This window comes from Zonotrichia albicollis, chromosome 2 (genome assembly GCF_047830755.1).
Source record: "Zonotrichia albicollis isolate bZonAlb1 chromosome 2, bZonAlb1.hap1, whole genome shotgun sequence".
NCBI lineage: Eukaryota > Metazoa > Chordata > Aves > Passeriformes > Passerellidae > Zonotrichia > Zonotrichia albicollis.
Window position 1 is genome coordinate 36,145,020 of NC_133820.1, and position 20,710 is coordinate 36,165,729.

General features: G+C 44.4%; 1 protein-coding gene across 5 annotated transcripts in view; it reads right to left on the reverse strand.

Moving 5' to 3' along the window:
- LSAMP (limbic system associated membrane protein) overlaps positions 1–20,710 on the reverse strand; it is a 992,409-nt gene that overhangs the window by 16,588 nt on the left and 955,111 nt on the right. For 4 of the 5 annotated variants that reach the window (XM_005486132.4, XM_074534755.1, XM_074534754.1 and 1 more), the window contains 4 exons: positions 11,994–12,128; positions 8,111–8,231; positions 7,000–7,148; positions 992–1,027 (listed from right to left, as the gene is read on the reverse strand). In XM_005486132.4, the coding sequence (XP_005486189.1) occupies positions 992–1,027; positions 7,000–7,148; positions 8,111–8,231; positions 11,994–12,128 (441 nt within the window). The remainder of the gene's footprint in view (positions 1–991; positions 1,028–6,999; positions 7,149–8,110; positions 8,232–11,993; positions 12,129–20,710) is intronic. The other variant, XM_005486133.4, reaches the window with a different exon arrangement.

Here is a 20,710-nt window from a genome sequence, read left to right on the forward strand (position 1 = left end):
GGTTCCTAATAACACTCTATCCCAAAGCTCTGTGCAGACATTAACAATTTAGGTCTCTGAGCAACCCATAAGTTGAGAGCATCCTCCTCATATGGCAGTAAAACAAAGATACTGAGGAGCTGTAGGCCAAGATTTTTTCAGTGAACACAGGGACTTGCTGCCTTATTGCAGATTCAGTTTTGAACACCACTTTCAAATGCTGTAGCCTGCTCTCTGGACATGCCTGGTCTCTGTGCTTTTTCAGAATGAAAAGGTCCCAACCAAGCCCCAAATCTCATATGGATCTTGGGACCATGCTGTCTACACCTAAGGCAGGAGTGGGCAACACAGAGACAGAAAAAAACCCCACACAGACCCTGTTTTGCCTTCATATCTACTTCCCTTTTGGAATAAAGCAGACAATAACACCTCACCATGTGCCTCTTTTCATGCTCTCTGCCTCAGATGCAGGATTATGTGACTGGAAGACTTGGAGAGGCGGGACAAAAGCATGACAAAACAAAGTGTTTCACTGTGGATGATAAGATGCCCAACTAGAGTGAAAAAAAACCTGGCAGTGTTTTAATTTTCAATTTTCCACTTGTCCTTTCCACTGTCTTTGCAAAATTTTAGGTCTGTTTATGCTTTTGATCCAAAATGTGAACAAGTGGGCAAAGAGAGCTTAGGATGGAAATGTGTTTTAAAAGTAGATCTGCAGGGAGACTGAACCTCACTAAAGACTGTCCACACCTGGGTGACAACTCAGTGTCCTTGCTCAAAGCTTGGTTAAAGGCTGTTGCTATTCAGCTGATTGGTTTTTTGAAGAGGGAGGGGGGAAAAGAAGGATGAGGAAAGTGAGCAGAAACGAGAAAATGACATGTAAATGAGAAGGGAAAGCCCTTATTTTCCTGCATTTCTGAGCTGTTCTGCCCATGCCTAGGTCTGAGCATTTGTCAGGATGACGGAGAATGACCCGGCTAAAGAGCTACTTCAACATAAAGCATATACTGACCTGGAAAAGGATTGGGGAGTGTGGGTAAAATTCGTTCTAAGGGGGGAAAAAAAACAATAAGCAACATGCAGGAGAAAAGCCACTTTTCACACCAAGCAAGCAGCAGATACAAACCTGATGGAGTTGTCCATCCCCAAATTAAATGAACTAGAGTAGGTTTCATATACAGAGCATTTTGCTAGCAACACGCCTAATACACATCAACATCCCCTGGGACTGAGAGTCAGAGAGAAGTGATTTGAGAAACTAAACAAATAATAGCCAAACAGCAAGAGGGATTAAGCACCTGCAGTGAAGGTAATTGGAGTTGATGGTCCATATCTTCCCTCTGACTTTCAAGACCACTCATGTCATCACTCTACAGCTCCTCTTAGCTACACCTCTGCCTGGAAGCTAGTCTTGGCAGAGAGGTGAGCTGTGGAAGTCTTCCATGGGTAGTTGTTGCCTCCCCAAAACCTTTTCCACAATGGATTTCTTGCCAATGACAGCTCCCTTGAGGATCTGTGCATGGGAGCAGTCACCCTGGTGAATCCTCAAGGGTATTCTGCTTCTTTAGTTCTTGTCCTCTGAGAGGGACAGAGTTTTTTGCAGAGCCTGCTGTCTTGTTTATAGGTTTATAATTTTTCCTCACTATGCGTCACAGCAGGGCTTTGATGTACATCACTGCTGGCTTCACAGTTTTCTTCTTCCACAAAGGATCCCAAAACAATTGCACAGATACTGAGGGAAACCAGTATCAGAGACCTCAATCTGAGGCTAACCGTAGTGTTAATTCTACTTCATACATGGTACAGGTGATGCACAGAGCAAGGAAGCAATTTGCCCAAGGCCAAATGCTGAACTGTTGGCAGAGCCAGACACAAACCCAAGAATACAAGGCCCCCAGGCCTGACTGGTATCACTGGATCTCCTTTCTATGCCTTCAGAGCTTGCTGGATGCTGTGTAGTGACTGAGACAAGCTCCTACCCATGGACTGATCCATAGGTAGACATCTAGCTGCAACAGCTCCTAGGCCTGGGGCAATGAGTTATCTCCTGGCTTACCTGCTAAGATCACTGCTGATGGACACAGAACTTAGCAGGATAAATCAGTAGGCTGCTATTACTCTCTGATCACCCAGGCCCAGCTATTTGGAGGTCAGTGCTCTTTCTACAGTATCCTTGGTGCAAAGACTGAGTTTGTGTCTAGCTGGAGATCATGAGGATTGAGCAGGTCAGGCCCATCCCTATGACACTGGCAGGACTCCTGCCCTCATGGTGGTAATGGAGTTGTTTGAATCCACAGCAGGCACAGCAGAGATCAAATACAAGTCTAGCCTGGATCTCTCTGTTTGTGTAGCAACAGGGGACCATTGTTCTGCGAAAGCAGGCTGTTTGTGCTGACAAGACTTCCTTGTTATTTAGTTTAGTTAAATAACTCAACTCCCCTTTACCTTCTTCCTGCACAGCAGGCTGCAGGCTGCACAGCATAAGCAGTTAAAGCAAAGCACTATGGCCTCATTATCATGCTGCTTTCTATTCAAGGACTCTGTCTCTGTTCCTCTCTCCCACTGTGTGCTGCTTTTATTGCTCCACCCTGGCTCATTAGCAGTGTCTCAGCCTTGCCCCCTCTGACTGCCAGCCCAAACCACTTTCCTCCCTCCTGAGTCTCCCTGTTATTGACAGCCTTGAGGAAAACAGGGGGTGTGCACTAAGAGCCACTAAGAGGGATTTCGGCCACAGTTGAGGTTCCAAACTCCAGCAGCCACTGCTGTAACCAAATGCTCAGGGCACAGCAAAGCGTCGGCAGAGTGGAAGGAGGGGTGTGCACACTTGTGGCAGGATACTAACAAATAATGACAAGTTAGAGGCTAATGCCAGCTTTTAGGAACATGCCTAGCTGCAACCAAAACTGCGGGGCTCCACCTGAAGCTGCTTGAATTGGCACTGTCTTGCCAGCTTCTGCTCCACCTCTGCACTTGCTGATTCCCCAAAGGGTGCAGAGGATGCAGCAGGGAACCTGATGATGAGGCATCTCCCATAATTGAGCCAATTGAGCCAGCAGGACTACATCAGGATGTGCAGCACTGTGCTGCTGTCTCCCGTTTCAGCCTATGGGATGGGCTAGCTCGGCAGGAGGCAGAGGACAACTAATTTGGAAAAGCTTTTCTTTCTTTTCTCTGCTTTGCTAGAATTCACATAGTGCTGCACCTGCTTATCTGTGCCTGTGGAGGGGCATGTGGGTTTGCTTCTACATCACAGAGGTGCATGCCTATGTATACATAGTCACCTACACACAAACCCATGTATCTGTGTTCCTCCAGCAAATGTGTATCTGCTATGTGTTTATACATATATATACATATATTTATACATATATATATACATATATTTATATATTTATATATACAAAACTTCTGTGTATGTGTTAAGATACAAATTGTGACTTTCACTGATAATGGTTTTCATAGTACTGCTAGGTGAGTAAAACAAAAAGAAAACATGTTCCCTACCTCCTAATACACTTGGAGGAAGAACCCTTTTGCTTCAGTTGAGTCACTGCTTTTCACCCCTGTTGCTCTGTGATGGCAGCCCTGGCTGTGCCTCTCTGTCAGGTAATATTCACAGAGATCTGTACTACTGTCCCTTTTTTTGTGCTTAGGGATTACAAACCTTGCTCCCAGGCTCTGCAGAGCTGAAATAACCTACTGGCTCACCAATGCTGCCAAGCAGGGCCCTGCCTTCCAACTCTTCATACCCGCAGATGTGTGATAGAGCTTCCTCTCCTGCATGGGCTTTGGTGCCTGTTGAGCCTAGCCATGAACTTGTTCACCTCAGTACAATGAAAGAAAACATTTGGGCATTTTAGGGAGATGAGCAGTAAAGTTCATTTACCCTATTCACTGGTTTGGCAGGTTAGACAGCTTCAGTGGGATGTCCACTGTGTGGCAGAATAAGGGAAATAACAAAATCATGTGGCAGAGAGCAGGATGGGCAAAAGGACTGGGGAGCAAGGAATGTCAGCAAGCTATTAGATCAGTTGTATCATCACATTGTACCTGAGTACCCTCTCTACAAACATACTCCATATTTGCTGTTGGAGACAGTTTCCTGGGTAAGTTAAACCTTTGGTAGGGCCATATTTATGTTGTTGTAAACTCAGTCTCCAGGAGTGAGGGGTATAAATCTCACCTACAGCAGGCAATCCTGCTGCTACATCCTTTAAGGAAGATCACTAGCTATCTATTCATACAGCTCAAGGAGGCTGCTTTTGTATTTTAATGCATCTTCTATCTATGACATTGGCATCTAAGGCACTCAGTCTCTCTGAGAGTTTTTCAGTGCTGACTGAGATTTCATGAAATGGTAGCCACCAATTTTTCTCTATTGCTAAACTGTTCTTTCACATCATTTCGCTCGCTCCCTGTCTGCCCTCCACCTCAGGCAAAGCTGCCAGTAGCTCATTATTAACTCTCTGGTTGTTTCTTCACTCCTTGCTGCCATTCTTTTTTGTGCTGCAATGGGACACTGAGGAACCATCACTGTACTTGCCTCCCTGGTGGGATGTTGCTCTACAGTGAGCTTGTTCTCTCTTTAAAAAGGAAATAAGATCTCTGATTCCAGGGATGAAAAACACTCCCAAGTATTTGAGTATCTGCTGTACACCTTGCAAAAGCTTGGCACTGCTTTATTTTTCTGTCTGGGTGTATGGCTGGGAATGTGCATTACCTGTTATTTCAGCTACGGTGTGATCACTACAGCATTTCTTTCATCTGGGCTTGTAGGTTTTTTCAGCAGCTTTCTTTATCTTTATGAAGCTGGATTCCCTTCATTCATTTCCCCCCTGATTTCTTAACCTTCAAAATAGCAGCTGTAGTCTGCCTGAATTTATTTTTTTTCTCTGCCTTTCCTTCTTCCACACTAACTAGAAGAACAGAGATTTCCTGGAACAATATGAAGCAATTGCACAGTGAAAAAAGTAGGGATTAACCAAGCAGCAAAAACAAGTTAGAAAGACTTCACTAAAAATCATCAAATCTCTCTCAGCTCCTGCATTTCCATTCTCCTGGCTCTTGGGAAGTTTTCTAGTGTCCTCCAGTATAAACAGGCCTTGAATTTCTAAAAAATTATAAACCAAATCAAACAACTTGAAAGAAAGTGTTCTTCATACACATCAAAAGGGGGCTGAAATAGGATCCTCACTGTTGAAAATCATCTTTGAAGAGTTGCCACATTTCCTCATGGAACAGTTTACAGCAACTTTGCAAGGTTTCCCTGGGTCTCTCACTGGTTCTGCCACTCATTTGGTGACCATGGGTAAACCACTTCTTCACTCTGTACCTTCCTCCTGCAAAATGGTGCTAGCAACACTTGCCCATTTCTAAATGACTTGTGATATTTAAATATTCATTGCTAGCAAATCCTTTGAGATCCTTTGAGGTGAAGTTCTGGAGTCATGCAAAATGCTTCTCTAGCAAAACTAAGCCCCCAACTAAAATCATATGTGCATATATACATGATTGAATTTCATCTTATATTTGTTTCAGTGATGCATTTCAGTTCATCTGTGTAACAGGAACCAACAGAGAGGGCCAAATTTAGAATTCAGTCACAAATAATGGATTCTAAACTTAGAATTATATTAATATCATCAAGAACAAATCTGGAGTATTTGAAAATTGTGTTCCAGATTGCTGCCTGAGGATTTTCTTTGACTCTCATGACAGTCACAAGACCAGGGTGTAAGGACTTTCAAAGTAGAAATTTGCTTTGTGTGCTGCAATGCTACAGGAAATCAAATATATGTTCTTTTATGATAATATCTGTTCTTTAAAAAATAGCTGCCACAAAATATACCCCAACTCGCAAAAATTCAAGCTGCCATGAAATAAATCCAAAGGTGGTAAACAAAGAATGCCCATGGATTTATCCTTTTCCTCTGTTAAACATCTGTTAAAAATAACCAAACTATAACTTTGGTTTGTTTCGGTGAGAGCAGAAAATAGACCAAACTGCATCCCATACTGACTGCTTTACACAGCTCTTTTTTTTTTTTTTTTTTTTCTGTTTAAAAGGACATGCAGGTCATGACATGAGAGTTTTAATTCAATTTGGGACCATCACAGGAACACTGCCATCAGTCACTTTTGTGTCTACGTGTTCATTTGTGTGAGCGGGTCATTTTGCTGCAGTGTATCTCTGATGCCAATAACATGTGGGCCAAGTCTAGTCCAAGTTTTAGACCTGGAATTGGAAACTGCATTTTAAATACACCACAGTTTGTATGTGTGTGTGGATGGTAGGTGAAGGGCAGGGCCTCTGTTCAGGGTCAGGTTTGAATCAGCTGCAAAATTCAGAATCAGCAGGTAACTCTGCTCTAGTGCTCAGTCTAGTCCCAGCTTCTGTCTGTTTATACTTACTAAGACAAACTCAGCCATTGAAAGGTAGCAGAATGAGATCCAAGGAACCTTATTCCATATTTCATCTGTTGATTACCTTTTCCCCCCTGCTCCCTATGGTATATCCCTTTAAAATCATTCTGTCTTTTCTCATTTCTGTCCCTTCCAGTTTCAAACCAATTCCTCTTTTTCTTGACTCTGTCACTGTTCTCCTCAGGCTCGGTGGCTAGTTCTCTCCATCTCTCTGAATTACTTGTCATTTCTCAGCTGTCATGGATCCTCTGAGCCCTGGCCTTCTGTCTACTTATTAAAGGGGCTGTCATTCTAAAGGGCTTTTTGTTTCCAGCTTTAAAACAAACACATTTTTATTATTTTAACAAAATCTGTCTTCAGCAAATCCAGTCAATCAAAGGGCTTGACTGTAAACCTTTTGATTTGGCTGTTTGTGCTTCAAGGCAAGTATAAACACTTAGGTATCCAAAGCAGAATGCTGGAAGCCAGGTCATGGCTGGAGGTCTGAGGGGACTGGGTTGTCAAGAAGATGCCTTCCTTCATGAGTTTTGGCCACGATGTGCTTCCTGCACAGCCGTGTCTTTGTGAGAGCCTCCCTTCACTCTGTCCCGTACTTACTGTAAAGGTATAGGCTGGCATTTGTGACTCCGAGCTTGTTGGCAGCCACACAGGTGTAGTTCCCATAGTGCTCCTCAGTGACATTGGCCACCATCAGCAGAGACTGGCTCCCCGTGCTCTTTATCTCCAGACCATTGGCGCTGTTTATCCTGGGAAGGCAGGAGAAGAGGTGTTTAGTGCAATGGCAGTTGTGTACTCAGAAGGAAATCCCTCCCCAGCACACAGCAAAGCAAAGTCATTCACCCCAGCTGGCAGGTGAGGATAGAGGGAACCAGAGAAGGGATGAGAGAGGAAAGAGACCAAAGAAGGAAGACCAAAGAAAGAGACCGAGATGGAAAACAGGAGGAGGGAATGAAAGGAGTGTAGTAGTTCAGTGGTATTAAATGCCACTGGTAAAGCAGTGAAGAACCAAGCAAAGACAAGGGAAAGGGAGGAAGCATTTATCCAGCACTGAGTCACTCAGGAAGTGAACACACCATGGCCAGCTGAAGGCTAGTCTGTACTTGAGCATCATATTCTTAGTGAAACATACAGATTCTCAATATGTGCCTATAGCAATGCTGAGTCACCCCTGAACCAGGGCACCATGTTCAGGGCTGGCTACCCTAAAATGTAGGGTAATAACACAACCTCCTTAATGCCAGGTAAATGCTCAGGTAGAAGGACAGATCCTTTTTCTATTCTCATTTATTCTCATATGCAAGTCTGAGAGGCTCAGGTCGCACAGGTCGGGGAATCTCTTACCTCAGCAGCTCCTTTCCCTAGAAGAATGCACCTGGAGCAGCATTACCTAATTAACACTTATACCACCTACTTTTTTGTCTGTATCATGGGCTACTTAACATGTGAACAGTGTATTAATTGGGTATTGGCCCATAATTGACTTCAAGGCAGGAGCTCCCTCCTCTGCACTTCTTTCAGCATCCCCAGTGCGGAGAGGAATTGCCTCCTCCTGCCATGACCATGCTGGCTCTGCTGAGACTGATGGGACACTGTGACTCAAATGCATTGTAAGGAGCAACTTGTTTGAGAGGAGTTGGGGGCGATGACAGGAGGCCCTATTCAATGGACTGAAGAAGAGAGGAGGGAGGAGGTGAGCTAAAGGCCTTACCTGGTATCATCTCTGTACCACTCGAAATCGGGCGTGGGCACTGCTGATGCCTCGCACCGCAGTAAGGCTTGTCGTCCCGTGGCCGCTTCATTGCTCTTGGACTCTGTGATGGTGGGAGGGTCTGCAGGAAGGAAACACGTGGTCAATCCACACACTTCCAGGTGGAACAAAGCAGTGAAACTATGTCAGGGCTGCCTGCCTCATGCAAACTGTTTGGGCTACTGGAGACCCACGGCAGCTGTCTGCTGTGGCCCTTGTTCCCGCCTGCTCCTCTGCAGAATGCTGCTCTTTGAACATTCCCTGATATACAACATTACCAGCACTCCTTACATGTGCTTCTCTTCAGCACCGCTGAAAAAAATTCTGTCATAAATGCATAGGCATACACAGGCAAAGTTAAGGTTAATGATGGACTTCTGCAATTTATTAATATTTACCTATTGATCTGTAGTTCACATGGGCTTATCAGAGAGAAGAAGATGAGAGAAAGACTTCATCAAGGGTAAAGGAAGACAGCAAAAGTAAAGGAATAAAGTAAGAGTTTAACACTAGCATGAAAATTGTATTCCATACAAACTCTGCCTAATGTCAAAAATATAATAAGAAAGGACTGGGGCAACATGTATGAAACAGAAATACATTAATGGTTTAAAAGAGAAGAACTTTAGCAGAAGCTGTGGGTGCAACTCAGAGAGCCAATGTTGAGACACTTCCCTTAGGTGTCCAAGATTACAAATCCTGATCACCTGGACATGGTGCTTTGTGAAAAGCTCCAGAAGGGCTTGCTTGTGATTGCTCTGCCTGAAGTTTGCCCTCAGTCCAGCATGCTGCTCCCACCTCTGCTTACTTTGAAGTCTGAGTGCTGTGCCATGGGCAAACCAAACTTGGAAAGCATATTGGTGTGCTCTGCTGGAGCTTGGTCTCAGTACTTGCTGGATAGCAGGTAGGGTAGGCACCGGCATCTTCAATCCCAGCCCCATGTTCAAAATATTAAGCGATAAGCTTTACATGTTAAAAGGCAGAATTATTTCCACCTGGCTGCTGAGAGGGATCAAGGAATAAGTGCCTTGTCTCTCGTCACTAATACTTGCATACCCTGAGATTACAGGGCTGCGGCTCAGACGGATACTTTGCTGAGACTCAAGTTACCATGAAACTTGAGTCACTCTGCCATCTGTATCTGTCCCAGAACTGAAAGGCCAAAAAAAAAAAAAAAAGCAGCAAAACGGATTGTGTCAGTCAAAGAAAAAAAATAATTCTGTCTGGAGAATGTAGGGAAGGAAATTTGTTTGTGAACACATTAGCCATCTCAATATGATCCCTTCCCTGACCTTAATCGGGATTTTATGCAGGGCTTTAGGGATATTGCAGTGCGCCCTCTAACATCATAAATATTAATAAGTTTACATAAATAGGATCCTACATTCAAAGGCTCTGGGTTCATGTAAATGTTTTAATTTGAAAAGGAGGAGGGATAAGAAAAGGATAGCAAAGGTGATTTTTTAACCATTCTTATTTGATTTTTTGGTTTGAGCAGTCTATCGTCTTAGGCAAACCATTCCATTTCATGAATCTGGTACAAGAGGTGAGTCACAGAATGAATAGGCATCTCTCCATGGTTGTAAGAAATGATTCCAGCAAGTGTCTGCTTTGCAGCCTGCTGCCAGGGAGCCCAGCCCCTCGCTCTGAGCAGTCCCCATATTCACCACTTTAAGAAGCTGGTGAAGAAGCTGGTGAAGAAGCTGGTGAAGAAGCTGCTCTCCCGGGAGAAGGGGCAGGTGGCAGTCCCAAACAAAGCAGCCTATTGAACCTAGGAATCAGCTGCTCTGTGTGTAGCGTTTGCTGCCTGGGAAGCCAGGGGTGGGTTCCCTTTAGCTGTTCTCCTCCCACTCTCCTTAGGCCTCAGTTTCCCTGTCTGATGTGCAAGGGCAATTACTTGGGAAGCCTGAAGGTGGTAGTGTGAGACCAAAGCAAAGTGAGATGCTTTCTCTGCAGTCTGAGCTGACAGTGCTCCTCAGCACATGATAAGAGATGGCCAAGAAGCTCCTGAGGTTGGACAGGCCCTATTTTTCATCCTCGTTTTTCAAACTTACTGTGGTTTTCATGCTTTATGCTGCTTGTGGTGTTCTTTAACAAAGCAGGATGAAGAAAGATGTATGCAAATATACAATAGGACTGTTTTTTTTCCTGCTTGGTCCTCATAGTCTCTTAAATTTATTTCCCTTTCTTTCAAAAAAAAAATTGTCCTTAAGGAATTTTAAGTTGCTTACATTACAAATTACACCACATATTAACATCACTTTTTCACATTTTTCAACAGTTAAAATGTTTAAGATCTTACCGTGGCATAGTTATTATGTGCTGAAGCTAAATCAAAATCAAACATTCTGACTTTATACAAACAATCTGTTTCAAACACATTAAAGCACCATTGAAATTATGTTTCATGGAAATGTTTGAAACTATTAATTGGTTCTCATGGAAAGTCTCCAGTTTATAAACTCAGCTGTTTTTGACACTTCTATACTTTCAGCACAGAAAATCTGCTACTACAGTTCATATTAATGCCAAATTTGGCCCCATGAGGCAGCTGATATCAAACCACTGCCACCCAATTTCTAAGGGAATATAAAAAAACTGTAGATTTGAAGGATGCTGCAGGGAGCTTATAACCTCAACTTCTAAGTGAGACAGAAAAGTTGATCTGATGTGATGGCTCACATGGGACCAAGGGAAAAAAATGAAGAGCAAGAATGGTATTAAAAGGTGCTATAATCACCTACAGTCAAATTAAGATTGGTATTGCCCGAAACCCTTGATGCCATCTGCTCTCTGCCCTAACCTGCTCCCTAGCAGTTCTACTTGTGAATCAAGGCATGAATATGCACCCAGAAATATGTCTATAGCCATCTCCAATTTCTATTTAAGTTAATATTCTGGTTTAAGTCTCAGTTTAAACTGAAGAAGGTCGGGAGAGGACATACCTCCCATTCATCCATCCTTGCTGCAAAGTTATTAGCCTCCAAGCAAGGAAATGAAGCAGGTACATGGGGATAGCTCACTTTACATCACTCAAGTGCCAAATATAAGCCATACAAGTATGGAGGTGGACATATACACAGGCAGGATTAAAGAGTAACATCAGTTTGAAATATCTTGTGTTCCTGTGAGTGGAGCATGCCAGCAGAGTGAAGTGGACATCTGTCTGAGCCCATATGGGATGGGATCTGTGCCCCAGTCCACATGTGTGGAAGTGAGCCACAGCTTACTTGGTGCTTTTAGGGGATTGCTGTATCCTTTGGCCAAAACCCCTTTCTGTATTGCACTGATGCATGAAGGGTCTTTTAGACAGAGCTTTAAACTAATGACCTGAAACCAGCATGAAAGTTAAGTTTTTGCACCCTGTCATTAGCACGTGCCTCTGCCCCGTGTCCCCTGGCTGTGATAGCCGTGTAGGCACTGCAGAGATGGCTGGGTGCAGGCAAGCATGTGTTTGCTCTGAGCCAGCTGAGCCCTCCCTTATCTCTCCCCGCTGCCTTGGTGAAGCTTCTCTTCACGCTACTGTTCACCCGAATATCAATGAGTGAAAACAAGGCATTGCCAGCGTTTCGGAGGGGAGAGACGGGGGCAAATCACAGCTCTTTCTCCCTCTCTGTCTGTCTCTCTGTACCACACCTCCCCCAGCCTTTTTTTTTATATATTACCAGGTTTAAAGCACAAACTGTACCCTGTGGCAAGTGTCTGATTGCAGATAGTTTTCTCAGCGTCCTCTCTTCAGATTGTATAATCCAAGCCCAGAAAGGCTTCTCTGTTTATCCTGAAGTAACCCCTGCCTGTGGGCAAAGCTCTCCCCATTGCCCTGCCCCAGCTGCGATGTACTCACAGTTCACAGTGACCCGGACTTGCTTGACGTCTGCTGAGGCAACTTCGTTGGCAGCTTTGCACTCATACTTGCCCGACTGCTCCCGTGTGATCCCCAGGATCTCCAGGTACTCCTCCTCACCTTCAAACTCTCTGCCTGGTAGGACAGAAAAATACAGAGAGTGGTTCTGTTAGGCTTTCAGATTTAGGAAATTGCTATGGAGGAATAATCACAACATGGAGTCTGCAAACAAGCAACAGTCATGAGCTGTTTTAAAGTTATTTCAGAAGCTGCTGAAAACTGAAAATCTGGAAGGCACCATAGAGGTGGTACAATCCATAGCATCTCACAGGCTGCCCAGGCTGAGAAGCAAAATGTCCACCACGTAAGATCAGGCTAAGTTCACTAGTGTGATGGCTGAGTACCACCAGAGGTTAGTCATGCTGTGGGTGATGTGCTGGACCCAGGGCTAGCTGGGTCCTCAGATGTGTTGTCAGCACCCTTTTCTCCACTGCAAAACTGTGAAAAATATCTTTCTGTCTCCCAGAGCAACCACCACCTTGAAGTGCCATCGATCAGATCAAGCTACTGTTAAACACAGCCAAACTGAGAGAAACAAACCGTAATTTGATCTGCAGAGACCAATAATCATCGCGCATCCCTGAGCTACTGTACATATGAAACGACACATTTAAACCGTGCTGCCTCCTTACACTGTTTGGAAAACAGTGACTTGAGTGTCAGTCGGGGTTATGGATGGGGGCAGGAACCGGGGGAGGTCTGTGGCCCTGCTTTTAACTCACTGTTTGACCTTGAGTGAGTCACTCCTTTGCTCTCCCTCTGTAAACTGCAGCAAATAGGCCTCCTCTCCCATCACCTCCTGGTTTGAGCAGGGCAGTGAGGTTAACCCATGTAAAACACATTAGATTCATTGCATGAAAGTTGCCAGGGAAGCATGAAAATATTAGGATTGGTATATATAGCCTGTTCCTTCAAAAAGCAAATCAAAATAAGGCACCTCCTGGAAAGAATCTGAACCACATTTCCTCCTCTCAGAGGGCTGCAATCACTGCTCTGCAACATGGGAAATGGCAAGCCCCAATTGTGTGCCTGTGTATGTTTAGAGAAATCAGCTCCCAACCCAAAAATGGTAATAGACAGATTTGAAAAAAAAAAAGTCAGCTCACAAGAGCTCCCATTCAGGTTCCTCAGAGAGTGGTCAGATTTTCCAAAAAACTCTCTGCCCAGAAGGGCAGAGGTGCTCAACAGGTGCTGAGCACTTCTGAAACTCTGCCCATTTCACAAAAGTGCAGTTTTTGAGAGAGTTCAAATAGTGCCTACTGTTCACCTTGGTTTATGGCACTGCATGAAAGCAGTGGCTAAGTCTGGCCTCTGGAGCTGAACTTCCCATGGAGCCACCTGCAACAAATCCCACCCCAGAGGCACAGACTTGCTGTAGGCTCTTGGCCAGGTCAGCCTGGCCACACACACTGGTGAAGCCAGCTGAATGCAATTCCCTTCAGCATCAGAGAAGAACTTCAGAAGCTTCAAAATCTGCTCAGAACTCTGTCCCTTACATAAATATTTTGGTCTTTTTTTTTTTTTATTTTTCCTTTTCAGAGGCAATTTTCAGAATCATTCTAGGGGAAAACCACCCCCTGTCACAGAGACTCAGCATGAAAACAGTAGTGTACCTATTAAACTCATGTAAAGACAAAGGCTCACCGTCTCTTTCAGCAGGGCTAATCAGCAGTCCCTTCTTCCAACTCCTACCAGATGTTCAGGTAGCAAAAGTCTCATTGCTATGTCTAAAATTTACAACTGCTTTGTTTTTTGCATCCCCCAACAGTCTGCTGCAGGACCTACCTGCATGGCAGCAGCGTTTTGCACAAGAGAAGGAGGCAAAGTTGGCTCCTGCTGCCAGGACATGGCTCTCAGTCCTCTGGCCTGTGCTGGGGCTGATGCTGTGAAGAGTCATTGGAGAAGGAAGCAGGGTGGGTTTTTCACAGGTGTTTTTTATTGCTGGAAGTCATGAACATGTTAGGGAGCCCTAACCCCAGTAGGACTAGAATTAGGTGAGTCTCAGAAATGTGGAAGGGACTTCAATCACCATCTAATCTGTTCTGCAGTCTCAAGGCAGGACACATGAGTCATGTCTTGGACACAGCCATCCTCTGCCCTCCAGCGGCAGAGATTCTGCAGCCACTCCTGGCAATCTGTTCCTGGGCTTTGCTGTCCTTACCACTGGAGCAGTTTCCTGAAATTTGACCTGAGTCTCCCTTGCTGCAATTTAAAGCCATTACTTTTGTCTCAGCCACTACAGACAAAAAGAACAAATCATTCCCTCATTCCCTGCAATAGCCTTTTATCAACTTTTAAATCACTTAGTTCCTCCCTCAGTTGTCATCATTTTTTTTCTTTTGGGTGAACATTGCCCGGGTTTTTCAACCTTCCTCTGCAGGTGATGTTTTTTTAGGCTCTTGATCATTCTTGTTCTTTGCTTTTAGACCTCTCTGACAAGTTTACATTTTTCTGGATATATGATACCCCAAACTGAACAAAGCATTTCAGATGAGGTGTTACCGTGGCTGAACACAGATGAAGGATTGCATTGCCACTACTGCACCATGCTGCTGTCGGTAGAGGCAACACATTGTTTCTGGTTTTGCTACAGCAGGGATAATTTCTGTTGGGGAACTCTCTTAATTTCCAGATTTTCTTATGGCATATTTCTCACATTGCTACCTGCTAATAAAGCACTTTAAAACTCCCACCCCCAAACTGAGTGACAACCAACACTCCCCTCCTTTCACAGCAGCACTCCCAGTTGATAGGTCAGTGAGTTGACTGGAAAGTTAATCAGACATCAGGGAAAGACTCACAAAGAAAAGGTTAAAACATAATTTGCCTCTGTTTTGCAACTCATTTGCTCTGCAATTCTGCCTTGTTTATACACAGGGTTCATTCCAAGTGGGACTTGCTTCTCCTGCAATTTGCCCTTGTCACAAGACTGTCACCGTAATGAAGACAGGGTTGAGGGTGACTTAACCAGCTCTAATGGAGTGGCACCCTCATTACGGGTGCTGTTAAGTCTGTCAGAGAACTGCATCAGTGGAGCTCCCAAGTAACCTACAAGGGTAGATACCTTCCCAAGGGAAGATGTTTTTGAGCTTCTCCCCTGCATACATACATGCACTTGTACCATGTACTGTGTACCATGTCTGACAGGAGAGTTTTCACAGCCACACAGAACCCTTGCCAAGACATGATGAGCTGAGGGCTTACCCAGTGGAGTGCTCTGGAAGTAACTGAAAGGCAAGACTTCTGTTCTAAAGGGCATGTCAAAAACACCAATAACCCTTTTCAGCTCCTCATTCCCCTGCTCTAGGACACACATATAAGCATAATACTTCAGGGAAAGTTTCTGTGACAGTCTTTTGCTGTATAAGTGGTAGCACTGTTCTTGTCTCTGCACTGGTGACCCTGAGTATCAACATTTTGTTACAAGAACTGAGCTGCTCTCACTTTCAAGACAGACCCTTTTCCTTGCTGCCTTGTCCCCTCTAAGAGCACATTAACCATTTCTAACAAAATGCATTTATATAAAATTGAGGTGTTGTAGTACAGAGCAGGGAGAGGAAAGATGTATCACAGTGTGTTAGAGAAATGTCAGGTTGTGATATCTTGCAGAGAGCTGTAGAGATGTTTTCACTAATTCACTTTGGCAGCCAGATTAGGTGAGTCATATTAACTCTAACCTCTAAGGCAAACAGGGGGTGGGGGGAGCAGGAACAGAGCTTTATACATTGAGTGAATTTACAAATGTTTCTGCACAGGAGCCAGCGTTGGTAGGGAACTGATGATTGTCACTATGCAGTTTATCAGAGCAGGGAGGGAGAAGGCTTGGACAATGCTCTTTGGTACCGATAACAGTGAACATATTCTATTAGGTGAAAGAGGAACTGCCAACTCCTGGCAACAGAGCCATTCCATTCCCATTAAGAGAAGACATTTGCCTTGAGGGATGAAATTATCAAGGGATGAAATTCTGACCGTACTGCCAAAGCTTCCTTGCTGGCAAAGGTTGTTTCCTGGCTCTTCTGCCTGATTCAGTATAGCCCTTTCTCAGTGAGGGTCCTTTCAGGTTTCCCTAGGTGGGTGACTTCTCACTCAGTGCAGCTCTTCACATCCTAAACCATCCCCTTGCATCACTGCAGGCAACCTGCTTCCCTGCAGGTTTTTTGTCTTTCACATGTTCCTAGTTAGCTTGGTTTGTTGCTGCTGGTTTAATGGGGCTGGCCCCATTAAACACCATCTTGCCAAGCTGTAGCTCCTTAACTCTGTCCCAGTGAATCAGAAAGAGGAGCTTTCTGCTCTGGAGGCTGGAGATAGAGAGAGCATGAGCCTGGGAGGCTTGACAATCAAACCAAGAGGGAACGACCCTGAGCAGCGCGAGCCAGGTGGCTGCTGCTGCTCGGAGTTGGCTGTGCCTTTTTTGCAGAGGGATCTGCGGCAGCAGCTTTGATGTGTGCAGCAGCAAGGCTTTGAAGGCCTGCTTGCCTCAGCCACATTGCCTATCCCCTGGCTTCCTAATTGGACCCAGTAAATAATGAAGCTGAACAGCAAATCTGCTTGGCTATGCTAGCCTGCTGGCAAGCAGCCTTCCTTTCCCCTTACCCTCTGGAAATAGCCTTGTCCAGCCCCATTGGCTCTGCATATTGTCCTTGTTGCTGTGCACACCTGCCTGTGCTCTCATATAGATATGATATATATCTATATCTATATGCTATATTTTGTATTTTATATACTGTGTATTTTATTTGTTTTCACATCTATAAATCCATTTGTGTGTGCAGAAACACAGACTGATGTGCTCCCCAGGCATTTATGGGCACTTCTCACCTCTACCCAAATGGCCCCTTGCATTGCCACACACCATCACTCTTTCCTCAAAGGCAAAATGCTCCCTTTCTACGAATGACCGACACCAGTCAAAATCCCACTTGTACTGTGTGCAGACAACTCTTTCAGGTAGTCAGGGCCAGCAATGCATTCAGCCACATTCTCTACCAGAGAGGCCTTTCCCTTCATGCCCTAGTTTATTACATCTCCAAAGGGGAAGCTGATCTCCCGAGGTGGCAGACACATTTTATTTCATCTCCTCTCCTGTCCGTGCATCCAGCACTGGGCTTCTTCTTGTGCAGAGATTACTTTAGTTGTCTTATTTACTTTTTTTTAAACACTGCTGTGGTCTTAAATTAAACTGAAATTTAGATCTGCTGAAAGTATCTGTTTGCATTTGGCATGTGGAGAGAAGAGATCAGCCACCCTGCTACTATGTTTGTTTTCCCTCCAAGCATCTTTGTAGTTGTGAAAAGAGGGGAGCAGAATGGGTTATGCATCTTTGTTGGGCTTAAAACAAGATGCAAGGAGATAAAAAAGATTGGAAATTAATGGATGCCATTTGAAGTTTTTTGTGTGTAGCAACTTCTATTGCTGAACTGCAGGTTTTGTTGTCTCTGCACTCCCCATTTAGTGTTTGAGGTTTTGCTCACCTAACTTTCCTTCTTCCCTCTGCACCTTCTATTCCCTAGGAACAGGCTTCTGAAAGACAAAAATAGCTAAGGGAGCCTTTGACACGATTTTTATTGTTTTACCTCCAGCTGAGGGTTTTCTTTTTTTTAATTCAAAACTTTGAAGTTTTCATTTATCAGTCCCTGTCTCCTCAGCCATCACAGATTCCAATGAGCTTGTCATTTTTTCCCATCGCTTTGTTGAAGAGGCTTGTTTTTAGTAAAGAGATCAGTAGAAAGAAGCAGATGGTGGATAAGCAAAGGGACAACTAGTGCTACCATGCTACAGTAAGGAAGGCAGGCAGAAAACCTAGAGTAGCATGGGAAGTGGTAAAAACGGGGAAAGCTTGAGAGAAAACAAAAATAGATGGAGAAAAAACAGAGGGAGAATAAAGAGAGGGAGAGTGGCTGGGAGAGAGAAACGCAAAAAAAAAAAAGTGAGATTCTTCAGTGACTGGGAAAAAGAGAAAATTATATTCAGCTACTGACAAAGAGAAACACATTGAGACAGAGCAAGTGAGAGATACGGGAGGTGAGACAGCGGCAGACAGAGAGATGTACAGCTGGGAGAGAAGCATAGCCATCCCTTGTGTAAAGGGAGCCATGAAATAACAACTGCCAGAGGGACAGGAACAGAGGGGTCACATGTAGTAAGGCAGTAATTACTCTGTTTAAGCAGCAAGGCACAGCAGGGTATTTATTGTTTAAGCTGGCCTCATGCCTCCCATGCCCTCAGGTCTGTAGCTATTACACATAAACCAAAAAACTAGAGCAGTGCCAGGGAGGGCTCTGGCCTGGCTCTGGCTTCATGAATGAGAATGAGTCAGACTGGGAGGAAACACGCTGGCATGGTTTCCCCTGGCATTCACCAGGACTTTGCTCATCAGCAATCATATTTGCACCTTATGTGCAAACTGCCTGCCCTGCCTCCAGAGCCAAGGACAGTGCCCAAGGAGCTCCCTGGCTGGGGGAACATGAGCACCCGCTGGCATGACCAGGGTTAAGAGAGCCCGTGATTTTCATGGGCTCCTTCTTCTCAAACTCCACGCACCCAGCATGCAAACAAAACCCTCCAGGCTGAGAGCAGCTTTCCCAGACTGAACAATGTCTCTGTGCTCTCTCTCTTGGGACAGCACTGGCCAAACCACTTGGGACTTCACCCATCGCTGACGGCTCTACCCAGGAGCTGGAAGCCAAAGTCTGACAGCTCAGATGCTCTTTGCATTCCAGCTGTGGGTGCGTGCCAGTGGGGGTCATCTGCCTGAGGCAGCCTCAGCAGATCAGCTGTATCTCTGAATTTCCACCCCCACTTTTCTACAAATGACCACTAAGGGTCATCACACTCTCTCACACACAGCCCTGAGTCCGGACATGGAGCAGGTGTGCAATATACTACTTCATCTCAGCAGCTGATTCGATTTTCCATTCAAAATCCACATATGAGCACCAGAAAGAAAGTGAACCATCTTCCCAAAAAAATCCAGACCCACTTCAGGTCAAAGCCCTCTGTTTGACCAGTGGTTTTCTTCTCTTTGCTGAACCAAAAAAAGGAATAATGTTCTGCCTCAATTTGAGATACAATTTAAATCAGATGATTTCATGTTGAAGAAGATCACTTTTTTTCCCCTCAAAATTACTTACTGAATTTAGCCCAAATTTGTTAACACTTTTTTTAATGAACACAAACAACATTTTTTGGATAGATTAATTACTCTCGAACAGAACTTGGCTGTGAAGCCAATATATAAAGTAAATTATGAACCATGAGGTAAATTAAGTCATGTAATGTCACAACTACAATATTATACTCCCTAAGTGTTGCATACTGCAATGCAAATTATCATGACTATGCTACCAAACACCAAGCCTTAATTTTACTGCCAAGAAAATGACATATAAACATGAACAAACCAATAGCTGCACCATTTCTGCATCACAAAATTTTTGCCTGCTGCCTTTTGAAGGGTATTTTAAAACAATATGAGGTAGGAGTCACCATCAGCTAGATGAATCGATGAGATGCCACCACATCTTTGAGAGCCTTTGGAAGGCATGGGCTAGTAAGTCATCAGGGCTGCGAGGACCATGCTGGAGCAGCTAACAAAATGGAGGCTGAAAACAGAAAGTTAGACAAAGAATCACAGCTGAGGCTCAGGAGTTCTTTGATGTACACCTGTGGATGGCAGCACATCAATGTGGCTCCCAGCAGTGTGGTCAGCACTGCAGGGTCCTGTGCTCTCTTCCTCCACCACCTACTAGAAAAGGATGGGCCAGCACTTGGCCCTAGCAAGAGGAACATCAGGGTGTGTTTTTGGGGGTGTGGGTGTGTAATCAATAGGTCTTTGTTTCCCCCTCTGCTAAGCACAGGATGGCAATGCAGGCCAAGAGCTGATGCAGGGGACTGAGTTTTCTTGCATGTCATGGACATGTATGAAAGGCATAAAATAAAACAGCAAGCAATCAACTTTCACAGTCTCTAGTGACTCTGCCAGATAGTTTCCTTTCATTTGGCCTCATGTACTCCTTTTCCTACTAGATTTCTTATTTTGGACAATGCGCTTGTGCTATCATTTTTGTACAGTTTGAAGACCAGTTCCTCCTCACAAACACAAGACCAAAGAGAAGACTGACAGCAACAAGCCCCTTCTGGGGCAAGAAGCCTGATTGAACTGTATAATTTTTGTCCTGCCAGTGAAGAGCAATGACGGACTACAATGCAGTCCCTAGTTTAATTCCACAAATCACTATGTCAGCCCCAGACTTCAGGGAAACCTCGTGTGATGGCACTCACTGGTACCAACTGTGCCGGTTGCTCAGTCTAGGAACTATAGGGGTTGGTCTGTGTTTGGTGGCATCTTTAAAAATCCTTGTTATGTTCTCTACAAAGTCTCTTGTGTCTTATGTAGCACAAGATATGCTCAATATACTATTGTGCATGAATGAAGTGGTTTGCTTTTGTAGGCATCCACCAGAATGTTTCCCTGTTTTTAAATATAAGGTGTTTGTTCCCTTCTGTCCTGTGCCCACTTCTTGAGATGAGAGAGTAATGATGAACCCAGAACTTCAATCTAAATTAATTTTTTTTTTTAAATTTGACAATCCTCTCCTCCTCAGTGATTCAACTCAGGCCTCCGAATTATGTTCTTATATGTTTGAAACTTGGAA